At 44.1% G+C, this 16,703-nt stretch overlaps 1 protein-coding gene across 5 annotated transcripts in view; it reads left to right on the top strand.

The window, feature by feature from the left end:
* The first annotated feature begins 305 nt into the window (after positions 1-305).
* Positions 306-16,703, top strand: part of MLF1 (myeloid leukemia factor 1) — a 36,905-nt gene continuing 20,507 nt past the window's right edge. For 2 of the 5 annotated variants that reach the window (XM_007502306.2, XM_007502308.2), the window contains exons 1-2: positions 308-472; positions 1,555-1,614. In XM_007502306.2, the coding sequence (XP_007502368.1) occupies positions 426-472; positions 1,555-1,614 (107 nt within the window). In that variant the 5' untranslated portion in view covers positions 308-425. Of the gene's footprint in view, positions 473-1,554; positions 1,615-16,703 lie in introns of all 5 variants that reach the window. The other 3 variants (XR_008914053.1, XM_056807607.1, XM_007502307.2) reach the window with 3 other exon arrangements.

Raw genomic sequence — 16,703 nt, forward strand, 5'->3', positions numbered from 1 at the left:
CACGGGGCACTTAGGAGGGCAGCGCTGCCATTATTTTAATGCATTAACATCAGAGCTCAAGGGAGACGCCCCCTCTCTGAGAGGAGCCTGAGGGGCCACAGGAGCCCCGGGCGCAACGGTGCGGGGCAGAGATGGGAGGAGCCCGCGCCTGTCCCCAGTCTGCAGTTTGTGTTGACCGCCGTTGCCATGGTGAGGCATTGTGACCGCGCGGGGCGGGGGCGTGGCCGGCAGCAGCGGCGTCCAATGGGGAACGGCCGTTGTGTCACGTGCGTGAGGCCCCGCCCCCTCCCCGCCTGTGCCATTCCGAGGCGGGAGGCTGTAGACTTATTCACGGCTTCGACACCAGACAGGGAGGCGAGCTGCGGGTCAGCTGCCACGGGTCCAGTCTGCTTGCGTTCCCCCTGCGCTCAGGGAGCGAAGCCAAGATGTTCGGGTCGTCGCGGAGCACCTTTGAGGAAGATCCTTTCTTCTCGTGAGTGGAAGTGGCTGCGCGCCGGCTCCGCCCCGGCCTCAGTTTACCCTCCGGCCCTGGTGGGATCCCGGGGAGCGGGGAGGAGCTCAGACTGACCCAGGGTCGCGCGGCTAAAGACCAGAAGCTGGAAGTGGTGTCCTGACCCCGCCACCTTCCCAGGCTGAGGGCCTCTCCAGCCCTGCCCTCCCCGAGCTTCTGGCCTGCGGGGGCGAGTACCTGTCACCAAGCATTTATTAAGGGCAAGTAGAGAGAGAGATACAAAAAACCAGCCCCTGCCTCTGAGGGGTGACCGGCCTCATGGGGGTCACCCCACCGAGCCCCTAGACCATTCCTGAGCTCTCTCTCAGGGTGGGGCAGCCCAGCTTTTCTTGTCCCCCCCCCCTTCCATAGCCAGACTCTACAGTGGGTCAGGGGGTTCTAGGAAGCTTTCCTTCCTGCCCCTTGGGGGGGGCACTTCCTAACTGGCCCCAACCAGTCACCATCCAATAATTACCTCCAACCATGTCCAAGGCTGACCAAGCTGGCCTTGGAGAGGGACGACAGGCCATTAATTAGCCCCCGCCCCTCCCCCCAATTTTAGTGAGTGACCTCGCAGCCCTGGGGCTCTGGGCTCTAACTTTATGAAGCCAGTCAGGGCAGCCCCCAGAGCCCCTTCCTCAAAACTCCCTCAGACCCTCGTCCCTTGTCTCCAGATCTGGAATCAATGTTTTCAGACAGTGGGGTTCTTCTGGACTCCTGGAGATGTTCATTTAATGGGCCGTGCTCTGTCCTCTGTGGTCACCCTTTGGAAGGTGGAGGAGATGACCTCAGAGCTGTGAGGTGGCGCCTCCCAGACAGAGCAGCCTGGCCTCTAGGAGCCGGGCCCACTGCCAGTGCTCCAGGTCTGGGGAGTAGCCATGGACAGACAACAGAGTGGCAGCCAGGGGCGGGTGTCCCTGGGGAGGAGGGGGGACCCTTCCTTACGCCCATGGGCCTTAGTCAAGGAACAGAATTTCTCAAGTGCCTGCTAGTTTGAGGCACTTTATTATTCATCTTTTCTCTCCCATGCAAAGTAATTAATGTCTTTGCTTGCTCCTTCATAGGCAAAGAACTATGGTAAAATGCAAATCCATAGACACATCTGAACTCAGAAAATCACTACGGTAATAGCACTCAATCTATGATTAATGAGAGTTCCTGCAGGAAATACTTTGTGCTTCTATATATTGGGAGTAACCTTTAGCTTGGTAGTTGAGCTATGGAAGACTTAGGGAATACTGAATTGGCACACCCTGAGGTGCCTTCCACTTTTGAAGGGTGGGAGGGGAGTTCATTCACGTCACCACCAACTAGCCAGAGCCTGGTGTTCTCACTGCCATTGAGAAGGGGAAGCTCAGCCCTTAGCTCTTGGCCTAGGCTTCCTAGGACTGTGGGGGAAATAATGAAAATGGACTGAATGGGACTCGAGAAATACACTCGAGTGGCTGATTTTGCAGCTAAATATACCATTTATTTAGGGATGAGTGGCTACCTCAATTATAATCTCTACTCAGAGCTGGGTATTAAGGAACTAATTAGCTAAATAGGAAAACAATATTTTGAGAAATGTATTGTGTGCTTCTTCCCATCTTAAGTCAGCAGCAATATAGAGCAAATTATTTAGCTATTTTTAAAGGTGTGAAAGATCAGGAAAGAAACAAGTGATGGGAAAAACCTTCCCAAATAAGTAATGCATCCGATACTTTTCTTTAATAATTTACAAAGTTAGAAATAATCAAATATTATAGAATTCGAGAAATGAAAAGGGGCTTTAGTGACCATCGTAGTCCATTTTGGGATCCCTAAAAGATAATCCTCTTTGGAGTCTATGAAAAGACTTACAGGTGGGCAGAAAGGAGGTGCCCCCCCAGGGGCAGCCCCCCTTCCCTGAGCCTGCTGAGCTGTAGAAGGGGATCTGGAGTGAGCCAGACTGCAGAGGTGAGATGCTGCTGCTGCAGCTCAGGGTTCACGAATTGGAGATGAACAGGCAGGAACAGGAGCATGGCAAGTCTCAGGGAAGCGGGGTTGGTAACTCAATCATAGGCAGCAGCTGCGTGTGTGTCTCTGTGCTCACGCACGCATGCACCAGGCTTCTCAGGGTCACAGTAACCCTGTGTGTGTTCACAATGGGTCCCTACAGGCTCCTCTCTTCCCAGCAAGAGCCAAGGTGGACATGTGTCCAGTCCCCAACCTTGAGCTGGCCTGAGCAGATACAGTGGTGGGAGGCTCTGCTCTGACCTCTGATAACTGAGCTGAAATAGAGCTCTGCCCCCCCCCCCCCCCGGACTGGCCAGGACTCCCTGCGGCCCCCAGATTCGCAGCCTAGAAGGCCTGAGGACAACAGAGACCTCAGCATGCTGTGGCCTCCATCCAGATGTACATAGACACACATGCACACACTTACATTTCCAGAATTCAGTCTACCTCCTGTAAGGAAATGTCCTGCCCCGCTCCTCGTGCTGCTTGATGAAAGTCGCTTGAGTAGTCTGGGACATCCATCGTAAAATAATTTCACTCAAAAGGAAACTTTTTATCTAAACAATAAACTTACGTTCTCACCGTATTTGCTATATCTCAACAGTGGGCATTAGAGACACACCTCAGGATCTGTGTAGTGCACACATCGACTACACGATAGCCGAGTCTGCATGAAATGAGAGATTTGTGAAGCACTTCCTGAACACACAGCAGTGCTAACTAAGCCTGAGCCCGCTCTCCTCCCCACATTGGTCTCCTTTCCAGACCTGTTCAAAACAATCTGGAGAAACGATCTTTTTCCAGATTTCACGTCAACTGACTTAACAATGACTTTTACACATGGAGCAGTCACTGGGATGGCTCTGCTCATTCGAAAAAGACCCCTTTCAGGTGCTCCCAAGAAAGTTTAGCATTGCTTTCTCTAGCATTTCCGAGGTACTTGTGAATGGTCGGGCAGGAAAGAGCCAGGACTCTTGTGCTGACCCCCTCCCACACCATGGACGGGAGGGGAGAAGCATCCCATTCACAAGAGTCGTTTGTCATGGAGCCATTTGGACCAGGAGAAAAGTACGTTCATTGTTTGCAGCCTTCCTCTTGCCCGGGCCTTGCTTGCGTGGCGTACAAAAGCAATTGGGTTCAGATGGCCCACTAAAGATGCCAGGCTCCGATGAGTTTGTCCTCAGTAATTTTGCTTTTCTAATGGGGTAACAATGGGGTAGTACAGTGTGAGTGGTGAATTTTTAAGGGGAGAATAGAAATGGGTGGATACTATGAGTTGCCTGTTATTGTTTCCCAAGTGAGAAAAGGTTCCAGATTAGATTAATTTCCCCAAACTAAAAATAGCCGCTCCCACAAAAGGAGCCGTTGGCTCCAGTAAAAGAGGATCACTGTTTGGTAGAAGAGAAGCATTGTACAAATCTGTCACTCTGAGCAGCTGTCCTGAGGATTCACTTGTTGACATCCTTCCAGGGCTCCCATGAGTTTCTTCTGAATTAATTCAGATACTGAAGCCAGACTTTTTGTGCCCAATGTTTGTTGTTTTCCAGCAAGCAATCTGGGTGACAGAAGGGAAGGAGGGGGTGGAGAAGTGGGGAGAGAGACAGAGAGAAATGGGGGGGAGAGACAGAGAGGAGAGACAGAGAAAGGGGGAGGAGAAGAGATACTGTGTGTGTGTGTGTGTGTGTGTGTGTGTGTGTGTGTGTGTTTGTAGGAAAACACAAATTGAGTGTCTGCTGTGTGTGCAAATAGACAGTCCTCAAGTTGTTTACATGTTTGATTGGAAAGCAGGTAAGTGATTTTTTTTCCTGTTCTAAAGTTGAATTGAAAATAATTTCTAATTTTGTGACTTTGTATTTTAAAAACTACACCCTTCAAATTGAAAGGAGTAATTATTGGACTTTGTAAAAAGAGTTAAATAATCCAGATTCTCAGTGATCTGTCTTCATTGGCTGCTTTCCTCTCCTGTTAAGATGGCTCTTCTTCATTCTTCTTTCCAGGCAGGGTTTTCTTGATATTTTAGTCCTCTCCGATCATCTCCAAGGCAACTTTCCCCAATACTGCATTCATTTTTCTTTTCTGGGTGTTGAATGAGCATTATTGTACTTTCCTTGTTGTTTTAAACATTGAACCAGTACAAACACAATTACAAAACACAAAGTCAGAACTAACCAATTAGAGAAATATTGATTGCTCATGGGTAGAATAAGCCAATATAATAAAAATGAAATTCTGCCTAAATTCAGTGCCATACCAAATGACTAAACATTATTTTATAGAGCTAGAAAAAGTAATAAAAATCATCTGGAAGAACAAAAAGCCAAGAATATCAAGGGAATCAGTAGGAAAAACATGTGAGTGAAGGTAGCCTTAGCAGTACCAAATCTCAGACAGTTGGACAGTATTACAAAGTAGTAATCATCAAAACAGTCTAGTACTGGCTAAGTGGCAAATCTGTGGCATGGGTTAGATATACCATACACAGTAGTAAGTGACCATAGTAATCTAATGGTCAACAAACACTCAAATTCAAGCTTCTCAGATAAAAACTCCAATTATTTGGCACAGATTGCTGGGAAATCTGGAAAACAGTTGACAGAAACTAGGCATAGACCAACATCTTACACCATATACCAGCATGAGGTCAAAATGGGTACATGATTTAGACATAAAGGATAATATGTAAATTAGGGGAGCAGGGAATAATTTACCTTTCAAATTTCTGAATAAGGGAAGAATATATGACCAAAGAAGAGCTAGAGAGAAACATTACAGAATATTAAGTTGACAATTTTGATTCCATTAAATTTAAAAGATTTTGCCTAAACAAAATCAAGCCAAGATTAGAAGGAGAGCAGAAAACTGGGAGAAATGCAAGTTTCTTTGACAAAAGCTTCATTTTTTAAGTATATCAAGAATTGAGTCGAATTTATAAGAATATTAGTCATTCTCCAGTTGGTAATGGTCAAAGGGGACGAATAGGCAATTTTCAGAAGAAATCAAAGCTATCAATAATAATATAAAAATGTTCTAAATCATTATTGATTAGAGAAATTCAAATTAAAACAACTCTGAGGTCCTACTTTACAACTCTCAGACTGGCCAATATGACAGAAAGTGAAAAAATTGCAAATGTTGGAGGGGATATGGGAAAATTGGACACTAATGGACTCTAATGAAGTTGTAAACTGGTCCAACCATTTTGGAGAACGGTTTGTAACTATACTCAAAGTACTAGAAAACTGTGTATACTCTTTGACCCAGCAACAAATATCACTACTACGTCTTTGTACAGAGAGATAAAGAAAAATATTTATAGCTTCTCTTTATATGGTGACAAAGAACTGGAATTGAGGGATACCCATCATTTGGGGACTGACTGAACAAGTTGTGGTATATAATGGTGATGGAATAAAATAGTGCTATAAGAAAAATGATGAGCAGGATGGTTTCAGAAAAACCTGGGAAGACACCTATGAATTGATGCAAAGTGAAGTGAACACAACCAGGAGAACAATGTAGATAGGAACAATAATGTATGATGATTGACTGAATAGTTGACTTAGCTATTCTCAGAAATGTAGTGATCCAGAGCAGTTTCAAAGTACTCATAATGAAAAATACTATCCTTTTCCAGAGAAAGAACTGATGGTATCTGGATGCAGATATTAAAATATACCATTTTAAACTTTATTTTTCTTGTTTGGGATGGAATTTTTCTCTTGTCTCTTTTTCTTGATCTGTTCTCTTTTGTAGCATGGCTAATAGGGACGTTGTTTTGTTTTCCATGACTATACATGTATCAAAGTGCTTGCCTTTTCAAGGAGGGAGGGAAGGAATTCGGCACTCAAAAATTATATTAAATGAATGTTAAAAATTATTTTATAGGTAATTAGTAAAAAAATAAATTAAAGCATTCATTAAAAGAAGAAATTTAACCAGCAACATGTAGAGTGGGTGTCAAAGGTACACCAAGGGAAGTATTTGAATGGGCCATGGCCAGACTCTTCTTGAAGCCCTCTCTCCTTTGTCTTGATCTGAATTCTTCATTAAGCACTTCCATGAGAATAAGAACCTTAGTGCAACCATCAGTCATGTTGTTTCATGCTGTAGCGTTCTTTCTGTTACATGCACACTTTAAAATAATAATCATAGCTCAGATTTCCAGAGCAAGGACTTTAAGGTTTGCAAATCATTCTACCTATATCCTTATCTCATTTGGCCATATTCCGAGTTTTATAAGGAGTTTCCTTGAATCCATTGCTCCCCAAGTCCTGTGTCCCTAGGTGGCAGTAATGCCCATGTTTCCGTCATTCAGGAGATGTCATTCATTTAATTAATTTATAATCACTATTCAGTTATCTACCTTTCAGAATAATTAGAGGAAGTTATATTTTTAAAAATGTAAATTCTTTGATCTTAAATATGGTTTGAATTCTTGGTACCTCAAAGGTAAAAACAAAACAAAACAAACTGTTGCCTTAGATATATGTCCTGAGTTATTTTGAAATCAAGTGAGGAACCTGGATTCAGTTTAGTTGACTTTTTCCTAATATTGTGGGAGGCAGAGTAAGGCAATTGTTGATTGGTAAATCATGATCTGTTAGTAGCTTTTAGAGAGCACCCCAGGTTTACTGGAATGCCATGAATGTGACAACCCCCAATCCTGCTGAATCCACCCATCCAGTAACTACATGCCTGCCTGCCCTGGACAGTTCTCGCCCTTAAATCTGCCCAAGGGCCAGGAGGACTTCTTTGAGTTCTGCTGAGGTGAGCATGATTCAGTGAAAACCCAGGAGCTGACCCTGGTGACCATCCCATCTGCCCTTTGGGTGGTGGCACCTTTCTCCAGGAGCCTCTCCTCTTGGGGTAACCTGCAATGGTGAGTCCTCACCATATTGGTGATCATAATATTGTTTTTTCCTTTCCCTAGTTTTGCTCTCTTTTGAGAAGGGGGCTAAACCTGGAAGTCAGTAAACTCCATGACTGACTATTATGGGGCTTAAGCAAATCAGTTCCATTTTTAGGCCTCAGTTTCCTCATCTGTAAAAAGAAAGGGTTTGCACCAGATGACTCCTGAGGGACCCCATATATGTATATGTGATTCCGGATTGTACTTGAACTCTTGTTCCATCCTTCTTAGTAAGATTTTTGCAAATTTATACTCTAAACAAGTGGTGTTACCCTTGACTTATCTACCCCTTTCTCTACTTGTCAGCTGTTGTCGAGGAGATTTGTGGGCTCTTTGTGTCATTGTTATGACAATTGATTTACATTATTAGTTAAACGACTGTATGACATTTTATAATTGGTATCCGGGGCATAATTTTGGTTTTTCTAGCTTTGTGTGAATTTTGGTCTCTGCCTGACACCCACAGACAGGAAAGCTCCCAGAGCATCCCAAGCTGCTTGCTGCCTGCTTCACTGGGATGTTATTTGGTACTCCCAGTGTGCAGCGCCTCCTGGCTTCCTCAAAGAGGGCACAAGGCTAATGTGGAAGCCTCGGTCCTTCGGAGCCGTAGAACTGCTTCCACAGAGTAGAGCAGCAGCCCGTTGATGTTTGTTTTGTGACCATCTTGTCAAGATAGAGAAAGGCATTGACTGAGGGCATAGAGCAGCTGTCCAAAGAGAATTCGAGAAACGGAGGGGACTCGTCCTCCACACTGCTAGTGCCGCCCGACGGACCGGAAACCTTAGTGCCCCACCTGGAGAGTTCTGGGAAGGGGAAGGACTGTGGAGGCGGCAGCCATGCTTAGAGCTCGCAGAGGTGTTGAGACAGGCTGTCCCCCGCCTCCAAGTCAGTCACAGGCTGTGGAACTGTAACGGAAAACGACGTTATCCGTGCCTGGTATCCAGCCCACCAGGAGGACTTTAAGTGGGCCTCCTGTTGGCGAGCCGGGTTAGAGGCTGGTGATGCAAAGAGGAATTGTAGACCACCCGACCCAAGGGAAGAAGGGACTTCTGGCCGGGGGAAGATAAGCCGTGGGTACAGCTGAGAAGGGAGTTCAAAGGAAAGACCCCGAGGCCGAGGTAAGCCCTCACTGGCCAGTTACTGCTTCATCGCCCAAGAATGTGAAGGGACCTTTGAGGGCGGCCGGGAGCTTGGAGCAAAGCAGGCCTGAGGTTTGAAGGGGGGGGAGGGAGCTCGCCTGTTCAGCTGGTCCTCCAACTCTTCCCCTTCTTGTGGAAATCAGCCCTTGCCCACACCCAGCCTTTGGCCCTGGGCTAAAGCTGGTGTTCATCTGAGCGGGGCAGATTTGGAATGAGTTGGAGCAAGAACCAGCCGTAGTGAAGCTGGCGCTGCAGTCACATGAGGGGCTCCAGGCCTGGAGCTTTGTGAGTTCTTCTGACACTTGAATGCATTATGACCCTGCTTAGAAGTTTATCAGCTACTTTTCAAAGTTACTCCTGGCGTTCCTCAGGCCCCTGATTTTGCGTGGACACATCTTGGCCAGACCAAGAAAATCACATCTCTCTTTGGCTATTCATACTCCACCTGAACTGAACGTGGGGAAGCCTTTGGCTATAGATTATGCAGGCGCCCGCCGTGGGACAAGCGGAGATGTGGTGTACAGGGCAGTCTTCAGTCGCCCCCGACAACTACCAACACATACAAAGAAAGGACTCAGCAGTTGGCCGTCCATCTCCAGCAGAACACGGAGCTTTCTCAGAGGAGCGCCGCCCCGTCAGCAAGATGTGTCTCCCCCGTGCTCATCTCTTAGTTCCACCCTAATGGTTTGGGCCTACCTCCTAGAGGGTTCGTGAACGTGGCGCTGCTGCACCCACACATTCACGTCCCATTTTCAGCCCCGAGACCCGTGGAGGCACTCGGCCTTCTAGGGCTACTCAGAGCCCTGGACGGGCAGCACGCTGCTGCCTGGCCCTTTCCAATTTACATAGGAGAGTTACCTAGCCACATCCTTGGATCCTCTGTCTGGTGTCTAGAACATTGCCACTCCGGCAGTGCTGAGGATCCCACGTTTAGTCCTCTTCTCTCTGCAGTAGAATTGCTTTGCCTCTCAATAGAAGGCCAGATCTGGAGGTTCTTGAATTTGGGGTTGCTCAAAGGACACTCCACAAGATGTGAGAAGGCTAGATTCAAGGATAGGTGCTCCCCAGGAATTCTCCCTTCTCTCATTCTTGACCCAGGCTCTGAGGAGGAATTCTCAACGTTCCTTTAGAACATCAAGTTTACCCTCTCTCTCTCTCTTTCTCTCTCTGCCCCTCTCTCTCTCTCTCTCTCTCTCTTTCTCTCTCTCTCTCTCTCTCTCTCTCTCTCTCTCTCTCTCTCTGTCTCTCTCTCTCTCTCTCTCTCTCTCTCTCTTTCTCCTCTCTCTCTCTCTCTCTCTCTCTCTCTCTCTCTCTCTCTCTCTCTCTCTCTCTCTGTCTGTGTCTCTCTGTCTCTCTCGCTCTCTCTTTGTCCCTCCCTCCCCCTCTCCACCATCACCCTTCTCTCCCCTGCCACTGTTCTTCAGGGCTCAATCCAGACATGCTTCAATCTCCTCCTTACTACTGCTCTGGCTAAGTCATCTCTGGGGTGCCTGAAAACTCTTTAATAATCAGTCAATGTTCCGTGTCTACCACATGCCACAGGTGTGGTGCTAAGAGCTGGTACCTTCCTCCCTTCATAGCTGCTGTCTGGTGTGAGAGCCTCCTTGTGATGATGAGGTCAAAGAAGCTGCCAGAGTTCCCTTCCTAGGACTTGACAGAGTAATGGCCTCTCCTCCAAACTCTAGCCTACAGCAGTGGGAAGCCACCAGGATATCTAAGGGGTAGTGAAACGAGAAGTTGTTTTGAATTTGTAGAAACTAATTTTTTGTTTTTCAGTACTTTTGAATTAAGCAGATGAAAATCAGTTTGCCAGTAGATTAAACTTCATTTCTATCAAATCGTAAATGAGAACTTAAAAGGGATTTGCCGGATGGGTTTCTTTTGCAGAATCACAAAAATAAGCACATGTCCACCTGTCTCTCCCTCACCCCATGCCTTTTTAAAGGATTAGGCTTTTTCTGAATGGCCTTTCATTTCTGGAGTCCTGATCCCCAATTTACTTTTGTATTTAGAGGGATTCTTTTCATGTTTTAGTTTTATGCTTTGGCTTTCATCATCACATGTGACCGAGAAGTGTAAGGGTAAGGGGTCAAGAGGCAGCCTCTCCAGTACAGACAGAAATGAAATGAGGTTTCTCTATTTCAGAAAACTCAGCAGCAGCAACAGTAGTCGCATTGCCCTTAAAGCTGGTGACTTCGATTTAGGATTCCTGGAACTCATTCCGAGACTAGTGCTAAAAATATACGTGGAGTAAATCTCAGTGCTAAGATGTTATCCCACTTCTGCACTGTGAAGAGAAGTACGATGATTTCCTGTGCTGCCACATCCCTTAGCATTCCTTGACTAATTTGAGGGGCAGGTGGGGAGAGGAGAGGCCCTGGATTCAAATGTGGCCCCACACACTTCTTAGCTGTGTGACCCTGGACAAGCCACTCAACCCCCATTGCCTAGGCCTTACCATTCTTCTGCCTTTGAACTAATATATAATATTGATTCTAAGATGAAAGGTAAAGTTTACAAAAATAAACAAAGCCTAATTTTGATCCGTTGGCCAGGTTAGAGATTTCCACTAAGTAAGGATGTGTTTGAATCAAAGTCATCTTCAAACTATGTCAAGATTTAATTAATGTCATAAGTAACAGCTTACCACATAGCAGAGAAATTATCAGTTATCTTAGATGACCTAAATATAAACATTCATCATATTGGATAATTGAATTAGATAAGCCTCACATTTTATTAGAATTTGTTGACAATCTTTGTCAACATGTAGAAACCAATCTTGAACTCAAAATGATATAGAAATCTTTATGATTTATTAAAATAACCTTAATGTGTTGAATGGGCTTGTTTTAGCACAGAGTTTCTCAAACATAGTATCTTTGATGACACTGATGCTCATAATTATTTTAGCAATAAAACTTTTATTTCTACCTTATAATCACTCCTGCCTGCCAACCTCACACCCTGTTGAATAAATTTAAGGAGGGAAAGAAGAAAAGCCAAGCCTTGAATATATATATGGATAGACAGTGAAACAAATTTCTCACCTTGGTCATGTCCCAAAGAATTTATCTTTGTTTTATTTAAGTTCATCATTTCTCTGGCTGGAGTTAAATGACTTATTTCACCTTCATTTCTTAGATTTGGCTTACTGGGTTGGTCACAATTCTTTCTTTTTTCTCAATAGCTCACTTTACTCTGTATCACCACTTAGAGCTTTTCTCACTTTTCTCTGAAATGTCCATTTTATTATTTTTTTATGGCTTTGCATTCTTATATCAAAAATTGTTTAGCCATTCCCCATTAGGAAAGCTTTTATATTTTATCATTTTGGCTACTATGAAAAAAGTATCTAGACATCCTTTTCTCCTCTTTCTTTGATTTCTTGGTGGTTTAAGTCTGGTAGACCAAAGGATATGCATAACTTATTAACTTTAGGGGAATAGACCTGAATTCGACAAGCTTTATATCGTTAGAGATGAGATACTTTTTTGGAAAATTTTGTTGGTCAATTTAGAACATTTCTCCTTAGTTACAAGAATCATATTCTTTCCCATCCCCACCCCCACCCCCCCTTACTGTAGCCAACGCACAATTCCACTGGGTTTTACATGTCCTTGATCAAAAACCTATTTCCATGTTGTTGATGTTTGCACTGGGGTGATTGTTTAGAGTCTACATCCCCAATCCTACATCCATTGACCCATGTGATCAAGCACTTGTTTTTCTTTGGTGTTTCTACTTCCACAGTTTTTCCTCTGGATATGGATAGTGTTCTTTATCATAGATCTCTCCAAGTTGTTCAGGATCGCTGCATTGCTGCCAGTATAGAAGTCCATTACGAAGTCCACTACATTCGATTGTGCCACAGTGTATGAGTCTCTGTGTACAATGTTCTCCTGGTTCTGCTCCTCTCGCTCTGCATCACTTCCTGGAGGTCTTTCTAGTTCACATGGAATCCCTCCAGTTCGTCATTCCTTTCAGCACAATAGTATTCCATCCCCATCAGATACCACAATTTGTTCAGCCATTCCCCCAATTGATGGGCATCCCCTCGTTTTCCAATTTTTGGCCACCACATAGAGCACAACTATGAATATTCTTGTACAAGTCTTTTTCCTTATTATCTCTTTGGGGTACAAACCCAGCAGTGCTCTGGCTGGATCAAAGGGCAGACAGTCTTTTAGCGCCCTTTGAGCATAGTTCCAAATTGCCCTCCAGAATGGTTGGAGCAATTCACAACTCCACAAGCAATGCATTAATGTCCTAATTTTACCACATCCCCTTCAGCATTCATTACTTTCCTTTGCTGTCATGTTAGCCAATCTGCTAGGTGTGAGGTGGTGGTACGTCAGAGTTGTTTTGATTCGCATTTCTCTAATTATAAGAGATTTAGAACACTTTTCATGTGCTTATTAATGGTTTTGATTTTTTTATCTGAAAATTTCCTATTCATGTTCTTTGCCCATTTATCAATTGGGGGGAATAGCTTGATTTTTTGTACAATTAATTGATTTAGCTCCTTATAAATTTGAGTGATTAGACCTTTGTCAGAGATTTTTGTTATGAAGATTTTTTTCTCCAATTTGCTCTTCTAATTTTGGTTGCATTGGTTTTGTTTGTACAAAACCTTTTAAAGTTAATATAATCAAAATGATTTATTTTAAATTTTGTAATTTTTTCTAACTCTTCCTGGGTATTAAAATCTTTCCTTTCCCAAAGATCTGACTAGTATGCTATTCTGTGTTCACCTAATTTACTTATAGTTTCTTTCTTTATATTCAAGTCATTCACCCATTCTGAGTTTATCTTGGTGTAACAGGGTGTGTAATGTTGATCCAAACCCAATCTTTCCCGAACTGTCTTCCAATTAATTTTCCCAGAAGTTTTTATCAAATAGTGGATTTTTGTCCCCAAAGCTGGGATGTTTGGGTTTATCAGAGACTGTCTTGCTGAGGTCACTTACCCCAAGTGTATTCCACTGATCCTCCCTTCTGTCTCTTAGCCAGTACCAGATTGTTTTGATGATCACTGCTTTATAGTATAATTTGAGATCTGGTACTGCTAAACCCCCTTCCCATTTTTTTTTTCATTCCCTGGATATCTGTGATCTTTTGTTCTTCCAAATGAACTTTGTTATGGTTTTTTCTAATTCAGCAAAAAAGTTTTTGGTCATTCGATGGGTATGGCACTAAATAAGTAAATGAGTTAGGGTAGAATTGTCATTTTTTATTATGTTAGCTCGTCCTATCTATGAGCAATTAATGTTTTTCCAATTATTTAGATCTAGTTTTAATCATGAGGAAAGTGTTTTGTAGTTGTTCTTGTGTTTGTCTTGGTAGATAGATTCCCAAGTATTTTATATGGCTGGAATCTCTGGGCAGGCAAGGGTGCTCTTCCAGAGGGAGTAGCTTGCCAGCAAAGCTGTGCCAGACGCAGGGCATAGAACACAGGCAGCGTGGAGGCAGATGGAGGAGAAAGATCAGGGTCGAGGCCTATCTGTGTGGCCAGATCAGCCTGTCTATAACTTAGTAGATAAGGTCAGAGAGTTGCCAGTAAACTCAGTGTCTGTGTCAAGTGTCTGGTCTCTGTTTAGAAAACGAGAACGTGTTAGAGGTGGACAAGTCTTGAGGTTCCGAAGTCTCTGACTGCATCTCTATAGAGTTTATGTGTGACCTCTCCTGCATACCGAATTTAGAGTTGGCCGCCATCTAGTACAACCTGTGTCCAGAAGGAATCCCTCAGATGATCTGGCTGACAGGTGACTGGCTGGCTGTCCTTCCAGCCTGTGCCTGAAGCTTTCTAAGGAAAGCAAACCCACAGCCCTGAAGGCAATGCTTTCTCCTTTAGGAAAGCTCTCACTGGGAGGACTCTTGACATTAAGCCTGTATTTGCAGCGCTTTACAACTTCCACCCTTTGCTGCTGGTTCTTCTCTCTGGGCCAAAGCAAATCCAGCTGCTTCTTGACCTGACAGCCTTTTACAATTTGAAGACAGTTATAATGTGCCCCCTGACTCGTCTTTTTCTCCATCTCCATGAGTTTGAAGTACTGACATTCCCTCCACTGAACGCCGCCCCCTACGTTGTCAATGTCATGCTTAAACCACGGGTTAGATTTATGGAAAATAAGAACCTGGAGCTACTCATTTAAATCTAACACATGGTATTTAGGACTGAATGTAGTTTTCCAGATGAAATCTGACAGGGCAGCCTGGGACTGTGACCTCCCAGCTCCCGGAAGCAGTAAGATTGGGTTAGCAGTTTGGCTACCGCATCACATTGTGGACTCGCCGGTTCCCCACTGCATCCATCTAAAATCGTCTGCCAGTGAGAATGACCTTTACACCAGAAATGACAGTAACAATGGCTAACAGGGAGTTCATACCCAAGACCCTTACTGACTTCATGTCTAAGAGCATATGGTCACGTCAGTAATATTTGAAAGATCATCAGAAATGGGTATAGTAGCAAGTTAGAAATCTGTCAGCTGGACATGGTGGCATACGTGCATTATCCCTGCTATTGGGAAGAACAAGGCAGGCGGACCCCCTGAGCAGGGGAGTCCCCATCTGCCATGGGATTAAAGTCATTCTGGAGTCTGTACTAGGCCAGCTTTGTTTTCTGAAGTGCCCCACAGGCTTTTCCAGAATATTTACTGTTTAGCCATGGCTACTTTATTTTTGCTCATAAAGTTGAATTTTTATGATCAAGTGTAATAAGATTCAGCCTAATGCCCTGGTCGTCAAGATCTTTTTGGATCCTGACACACTGTGATCCAGGGTATAAGCTACCTCTCCCAGGTTGTGTCATCTGCAGATTTGCTAGACATGCATCTCTGCTTTTATCCAAGAGGTTGATAAAACTGTTAACTAGCCAAGCACCAAGCCCAGATCCCTGGAATACCCCTCTGCAGACCTCAGTTATATGGACAGCAAACCACTAATGGCAACTCTGGCTCCAGCCATCCATCTAGTGGCGAAGCCTGTCTGATTGTGTTATTGTCTAGTTCCCATCGCCAACATCTTCTCCAGAATGGCACTGGATAAATTATAGCAACAGCATTCCTCTCATTTATTCCTTGAGTGATCCTTTCAGAAAAGGAAATGAAGTTAGTCTTCTAGAGCCTATTCCTGAGGAGGCCTGCTAGTTCTTTGTCATCACTGCTTCCCTTGCTAGATCTCGGAAGCCATCTCTTTAATCTGTTTTAGAATTTCTCCCCCCCAAACAAAGTCAAGCTCATAAGTCTGTAGTTTGTAGACTTTTTTCATTTTTCAAAATCAAGACATTTGCTCTTTTTCCTTTTTGTTTGCAGGGAGAGAGGGATCTTCCTCCCTTATTCCAACTGAGAAAGTGCAGCAGCCACTGAGGGGTCGCATCCTTCTGATTGACCTGGAAGCTAATGGCTAATTTGCCCCTTGTCTGCTCCCTCCCTTAGGGATCCTGTGGTATACCAGCTCATTGAGGGGTTACCCACTGACCTTACTGCAGACACCTGAATGGCTTTTGCCCACTGCAGCTTAAGACTCCAAAGCTCAGGGGATGGATCTGTCAGCCTCATTATTCCCCAGTAGCAAAGATATATGATTGGCCACCATGACCCCTGACATTGATTCCTTTCTAACTTACTATGCCCATTTTTCATGATTTTTCATGATTACTGGTAGGATTCAGTAGCCAGATGTTATTTTCTTGAATGGTTTATCTGGGCCAGTCGTGAATTCGTTAAGGAAAACCTAGGTGCTCTCTTACGGTTCCCTTATTTCTCTTGGGTATAAACTCTATGCTAGCCATTTTTATTGTCATTTCTAGAGTAAAGGCCATTCAGGCCATTCTCCTTGACAGATAAAATCAACAGATAAGAATTGAGCAGCTTTGCTTTCTTTCTCTTATCCATACTTTCTTTTATTGTTTGATCCTTCTTTTTCTCCCAATAAGCATCTTTTGGAAATCTGTTTTGTTTTCAACCTGCCTTGTCAAAAGAGAAATAATTCCAGCAAAATAGGAAAAATAGCATTTGACTGAAAAAAGAATGTGGAAGTATAGGGAACCCATCAAACATTTTTATTTAAAAAATAATAATCTATAAAAAATGCAACTAAGGGTAGATAGTAATAGAAGACGGCACAGCATTCCTAAGCTATTTGGTACAGATTGTGCCACACTCTAATAGTCATTTTCTTGCATT

Source organism: Monodelphis domestica, chromosome 8 (assembly GCF_027887165.1).
Source record: "Monodelphis domestica isolate mMonDom1 chromosome 8, mMonDom1.pri, whole genome shotgun sequence".
NCBI lineage: Eukaryota > Metazoa > Chordata > Mammalia > Didelphimorphia > Didelphidae > Monodelphis > Monodelphis domestica.